This window comes from Lactuca serriola, chromosome 5 (genome assembly GCF_051521515.1).
Source record: "Lactuca serriola cultivar US96UC23 chromosome 5, Lser_US96UC23_V15, whole genome shotgun sequence".
Lineage (NCBI taxonomy): Eukaryota > Viridiplantae > Streptophyta > Magnoliopsida > Asterales > Asteraceae > Lactuca > Lactuca serriola.
The window spans coordinates 101305062-101312197 of record NC_136412.1 but is presented as its reverse complement, the minus strand read 5'-3'; the positions used below and the strand labels follow the sequence as shown (position 1 = coordinate 101312197).

General features: G+C 36.3%; 1 protein-coding gene across 1 annotated transcript; it reads left to right on the top strand.

Moving 5' to 3' along the window:
- Positions 1-5552: 5552 nt before the first annotated feature.
- On the top strand, positions 5553-6131 carry LOC145049705 (uncharacterized). The gene has a single exon (XM_078998078.1). It carries the CDS (start codon positions 5553-5555, stop codon positions 6129-6131), a length of 579 nt encoding a protein of 192 aa, XP_078854204.1.
- Positions 6132-7136: the final 1005 nt, after the last annotated feature.

Genomic DNA, 7136 nt, shown 5'->3' with positions numbered 1-7136 from the left:
CGAGGCTATAGCTCTGTGGGTCCGTGCACCCAAACTCTGTGAACCCTCAGGTTCTAACTCTGGGAACCTTCCGGTTCCAACTCTATAAGCATGCACAGCATAAATCACATAGACATAATGCAGTACAACAGATCACATACATATAGCTTACAAATACTCTGTGACATAACTCTGATTACCTACTCAAGGTAAACTATAATGAGAAGACTCACCTCGTATATCTCGATAACTCGCGAATCCTGGAAATCACTCATGCTCGATCCTCCGAGCTATAATCCTCCTATAACATCATATGTCTCTAATTAACACTTTTACCACTAAGGTTGACTACCCCTATCAAGTCAACGTGGTCAACGGTCAACGGTCAACAGTCAACTTTGACCGGACTCGGCGAGTGCACTAGAGCGACTCGGCGAGTCTAAGCGTTTTCACCCACTCTCTAGGATTCCCTTTTCGACACGTCGAGTACTCCTCAGACTCGACGAGTTCCACCTGGCATGAATCGCGGGGCCACCACGACTCAACTCGCCGAGTCTCAAGAACAACTCGGCGAGTTCCAATTCGACTCAGTCCACCTGTCAACCCTCTCTAACTCTCCCTAACTTACTGAGTTAACCCATAACTCGGCAGGACCACTCGCTGAGTGGTTAAGGGCAATCTTCATGCTACTCGCCGAGTCTGTTCTTCGGACTCGGCGAGTCCATGCCATGCATCAACTCATACTTGCTTCTGAGGTCAGATCTGCTCCAACAACTCATAGATCTGGCCCTCCTAAGCTCATTCATCACGTAAAGTTCATATCTTGGTTACCATGCAACACCTGCAAGGCTCTTTTAGGAGAAATGACCTCTAGGATGGCAACCCTAGTCTCCAACCCAAATGGAAGGACATAAAGCAGGAGATTAGGGACTCTCTGCACCTACTAAGGTCCAGATCTAAGTACCATATCCCCATGGGACCTCTCACACTTCAAATACAAAGCAAATAAGGCATGAAGAAACCCTAGATTTGACCATATCAATAATAACACGAGAATAAGCTCTGAATGATACCTCAAGAAGCCTCCTCTGATGAAATGAAAGTAGATCCAAGCTCCCCAACTCTTATAGCTTGACTTTCCTCTTCCTTTCTTGAAAAACACACAAATTTGGTGAACAATAGCCTCTTATCTCACTCACAAAAACCCTCAGCTGCTTTGGTGCTCTCAAGATCCAGGTAGCCGCAATGAAGGGCCATAAGGTCCTTTAAATAGGGCTTAGGACCGGGAAATTAGGGTTTCATTAAACAGCGAGGACTCGCCGAGTCCATTCCTTGGACTCGCCGAGTCCAGGCGCGAACCCACGTCCTGAACCGCGATCCTACTCGGCGAGTTTGAGCTCCAACTCGTCGAGTCCCCTCACAAAACTCCAAAAATATAAGCATAAATGATACCTGGAAATCCGGGTTGTTACAATACGGGAGTACTTTATTAGTATTTTCCCTATGCTTTTATTTTGAAGAGATTTGGAGTCTTTGTTTTTTTTGTGAAGTGATCGGACGAGCTTCATGAGTCAGTGTTTTCCTTTCCAATGTCGGATAGGGGTGAGTCTGGGGGTTCAGACCACAGCCTAGACATTATTCAGTGTTTTCCTTTCCATTGCCGGATAGGGTGCGTCTGGGGTTATATACCTCATAATATTCAGACCACAGGCTAGGGAAAGTTCGATGTTGGATAGGGTGCGTCTGGGGGTTATATACCTCACGATATTCAGACCATAACCTAGGCATTAGTTAGTGTTTCCATTGCCGGATAGGGTGCGTCTGGGGGTTATATACCTCACGATATTCAGACCACAGCCTAGCCAAAGTTCGATGCTGGATAGGGTGCGTCTGGGGGTTATAGACCTCACGATATTCAGACTACAACCTAGGCATTGATAACTACCCCTGACTTAATTGTCTTGTGGTTCTTTCTTTTACGAACAAAGGTTCGTAGTTAAACTTAGTCCATCCATTCAATATCTTTATCGATCCTTGTTTGCTGCTAGAGGATTTCTGAAGTAGTTTCGTAGTTAGTTGTTCATATCGATCCTTTAGGCTAGATCTAGTAAGATCACTGTATAAAGTTAGTATGTGGGGACCAATGTTGTTAGTTCCTGTTAAGTAAACCTTGGTGATGATGTGACTTCGTGCCTATTAGGTAAACCCTGGCGACTATGAGACGTAGTGCCTATTGGATAAATCTTGGCGACGATGTGACTTCGTGCCTATTTGACATAAAATGCTGTAGGAAAACAATGTTGTCACCCCTAATGAAAATCCTTAGGCTAGGTCCCTTGTGATATTTGTTTTAGGGACGTAAGGTGAGGATAACGGGAATGGGTAATTGGGGTAATTTGGTTGACTGATTGATGTTTAAACATAATAAATTTATGTATTGTGGGTTGAAAACCCTATATACTCACCAGGCTTCCAAGCCTGACCCACTCAGCTTTTTATGATTACAGGTAGTGGACCCCGAGCATAGTCAGATGATGATGATGAGTGATTTTGGATTATAGGCCATTAGTTATAAATAATTGTTGTAAGGCTTATAATGTCTTGTTTATGCTTTTGATCTGTATCGAAACATGACATCCTGAGGTTTTGTTATGAAATAAAAATATATATTTCTTAAATCAAGGTTTTGATAAACTTTTATCATATTTTGTTTTGGGGACCAATTCCGTAACATCTTTTATAAAGATTTCTCTGATTTGATTTTAAAAAGCATAAATTAAATCGGTCTTTTCTGGCCGAGAAATTAGGGGATGTCACAGTTTAAGGTGCCAGAAGCATAAATTTCTTATTCTCATGAAGTATATTTGGTAAAATTAAATAAATCTTTGTATAGATTGAAACAATCTGGTTGTATGTGCTTCAATTGTTTTAGTACATTTCTGTTGAAAGAGTGCTATAAAAATGATCCATTAAGCCCATGTGTATTCATAAAAAGATCCAGATAAGAATTTATCATAATTGATGTTATTGTAGATGATTTGAACATAATTGGAACTCCTAAAGAATTGGAAAAGGTCATTTCTTGTTTGAAAGAAATTCTTGAAATGAATGATCTTCCTAAGATGAAATTATATTTGGGTCTTCAAATTAAGCACTCAAAAATGGAGTTTTTGTACATTAATATCTAGAAAATGTGCTAAAAAGGTTTTATATGAATAACTCACATCTATGAGTAACCCGAAGGTGGTAAGGCACTTAGATGCCAAAAGGACTAATTTCAGTATTATAAAAAACATGAAAATCTTCTTGTTCCCGAAGAACTATATCTTAGTGCTATTGGTGCACTAATATATCTTATTATTAATACAAGACCTGATAAATCTTTTGTCGTAAACTTATTAGCAAGATATAGTTCTTGTCCAACAAGAAGATATTGGAATAGAGTCAAACACATTCTTTGATATCTTCGAGATGCTGAATATTTATCTGATCCACACAAAGCTCGATCCCAAAACAGGTTATTTATTCACTTGTGGAGGTAACGTAATTACTGGTCATTTTGTTAAACAAACTTTAGTTGCTACTTATTCTAACCATGCAGAGATAATATCAGTTTATAAGGCAAGTCATGAATGTATTTCGTTAAGAAATTTAACTCAATACATTTCAAGAATTGTGGTCTAACTTCTAACATGGATGTTCCAACCATAGTATATGAAGATAATACAACTTGTATAGCTCCATTCAAGGAAGGATTTATCAAAAGAGACAGAACCAAGCATATATCACCACAGTTTTTTTCACTCATGATCTTCAAAAAGAGTGGGGCATCAACATCTAGAAAATCCAATCCAGTAACAACTTTCCTGATTGGTTTACTAAAGCACTTCCTACATCGAAATTTGAAAAGATGGTATGAAACATTGCTATGCGGTGCTTCATGAAAATCATGTGATGTGCTAATCAGAGGGAGTTGGAAACATATTATACTAGCTATGTTTTTCCCACTGGGTTTTCTTAGCAAGGTTTTTAACGAGACAATTGTTTCCAATATCTATTATGAATCATGTACTCTTTTTCCTTAATAAATGGTTTTTCCCATGAGGTTTTACCGATTAAGGTTTTAACGAGGCATGATACAATCGTCATTCAAGGGGGAGTGTTATGAATTATTATTTAGTGAAAGACTATTGGATTCTCCGTATTCCCCATTACTCTCCATAATTAGTGAACATTATAGGAAACAATATTATGAGTTTTATGAGTGTAGTTATGCACCACTATAATGAGCATTCATATCATACATCACCTTTCATCTTCTTTGTTGGAATACTATGTATTGTAAAGTTTGATGATTCCATCACAAATATTGGAATACAGTTCTCTTTATTCTCATGTCTTTCTTTATCTATAATGTATCTTGTTATTTGATCATATTTTATAACAATATCCTGTTTTTTTGTTGATTTTTCCGTTTCCTGCATTACTTATTAAATACTCATAGAAGTTCGTAACACTTTTTTTTTCTTGAAAACTATCACCAATTTTCCCATATGGCCAGGGGCGGACGCAGGAGTTTACAGTAAGGGTTGCACGGCAGAGTTAAGGGTTGCACAGTAGTAGAAAAAATAAAATTTTTGAAAATCTTCGAAAAATTTTCCGCTGCGGCCGGAAAAGTTAAGGGTTGCCGGTGCCACCGTGGATCACCCCTAGGTCCGCCCCTGCATATGGCCGACTCAATGTGTCCATACTAGTTAATGATAAAGAAATAATTTAAAGGGGGCTCCAGCTCCGGGTTCTTATCTTGGAAAATTTATGTGAATCCAAAGAAATCATGATCTTAATAAATAAGTTGTGGGTAGGAGTTGTTTCAAATATTATAATGGAACTACAAAATATATAGTGGGTACGAGTTATTACATCCATTCACTAGTCTCTTTTGAATAAAAGAACTAAGAAAACCCACTTTAGACATGAACCAAGTAGGGCACTTAAAAGTGTATATTAAACAACTACTACAAGTCTACAACTTTTGGGTTTCAACAGTAAAAATAAAAATAAAAGTGAAAATCAACTCTAAATCCTAACCGTCTAAATTTAGTTGATATCTAACATATTAAAACCTATGTAGACCGGTTAGTTTTTTTCTTCATTTACTGAAGTACACCGAAAATTGGGGTTCTTTTAAATATAAAATTCAAAACTGTTGGTGGTTGGATTTTTCGATTTTTGCATTTGGTTTTGCTTTTTCTATATGGGTCGAGAAAATTCATCTAGGTGATAGCAATATTTGAATACAAGATCTCTGGTGATCTGATCTTTATCTATTTGGAAACCTTGTATGTTTATTATTTTGCAGGATTTTTTAGATAAACATAATAGTAATTAAAGATTTCGAGATCCTCAAACCATATTTAATTTGCACTAGATATTCAATCACAAGTGCTACTTGGGGTCGGTTGATTTTGTGACTATTCTAATAGATTTTGGGTCACCGCCAACTATATATATGGACAGACCACAACATTATTCTTAGACACCAAAGAACATAAACACATTCCAAACATACACAAATGGATGCACTAAAAGCTCTTCACTGTGAATTGATGATTATGAATGCTAAAAACATCCAAGTTACCAACTCCAGTGGTTACTTGTTTGTTAGATGTTATCTTTCAGCTGGAAACAACAAAAGGGTTCGTTTAGATAGCGGAGAAGTATCACCAAACAATGAATTTTCTATGAGCGAATCATTCTCCTTGGACTGCATCGGGACGAAGCAATCCATGGACATGATCATTCACGGAACAATTGTCTTGGAGCTTCGTTGGAGGAGTAATACAGCAGCCATGTTTAGAGGGTCTCAACTAGTTGGAAGAACTGAACTGTCCTGGAGAGATGTTTTTGAGTCGCCAAACATGCAAATGGAGAGATGGGTGATCCTGAAATCCAAGAAAAAAGACGTGAAAGCACCTTCTGTTCGTTTAGCTATGAAGATTGAAACACCTTTTGGTTGTGGAGTAGATTTGATAGAAAGGAAGAGGAAGAACAAATGGGATGAAAGATGTGGGTGCTGCCATAGTGATTGCAGTCAGAATACATGTCTTGATGGTGAGCTTTTTGCCATAGGAGCTGCTTTGGATGCTTTCTAGAGAGATTTCTTGTAGTATATTTGTAATTGGAGTAGGTATTTCTTTCTTCATTTTTTGCCTCGGCTGCGTGAAAATCACCAGACAAATTTTTATAGTGAATTAAAAAATATATCCCGAAATCATTTGATTTAAACTTTTATTGCTTGTTTATTAATGCATTTCTTAGTGATGTTGTTCGTATAAACATCACAGTTGAACATCCAGATTGATCAAATTTCAAATACATTGTTTACAATAAAGTATATTTAAGCTGCTATCACTCATGACTCAGTTGTGGCTTTTTAATAAGTTATACACACGATTTAATTAAGGAGATAATAATATTTGGATAAAATTATGCTCACTATATAAATCACCTAGATGATCATAAGGTTATTTAATAGTGTTCGACAGATCTTTGAGAATCTCTTCCATAATAATGAAACAGGAGTGGACTCTTTTTAATCATTTATTTTTAGAGTTAACTTCTAGATAACTTGGTCTTTTTTGTTGTAAAATATTATTGTTTAAAGTTACTAATGTTCATAAAATACCATTTTATAATAGTTTTAGTAGTACTTTATGAAAAAAAAATTAGAATTTGTTATATATTATAGCCATTTAAAGAAAATCATCACACATTTATAATTTATTAGAACAATTTTTTTACCGCGAACTAATTGGGTCAAAGTAATAAAATTTTACCAACAATACAATCCAACATAAAATTGTTATATGCCCTTGTTTTAAACCTTTTCGGTCTATTGTTTAAATATCTAATTGGTATGAATTCTACTTTTGGGATTTTTTGCAATGTTTTCGTTTGTGGATTTCAAAAAAAAAATAGGATCATTTATTTAATTATTCTATTAACAACAAGATTATATTGAAAAAACTATTTTGACACTTCAACATAAATAACAAAGAACGAAATAACTATAACATACTGAAAAACTATCTTGATGCTTGAAAATAAATAACAAAGAACGATTATAACAGGGTTTCACAATGTTTGATTTTACTTTG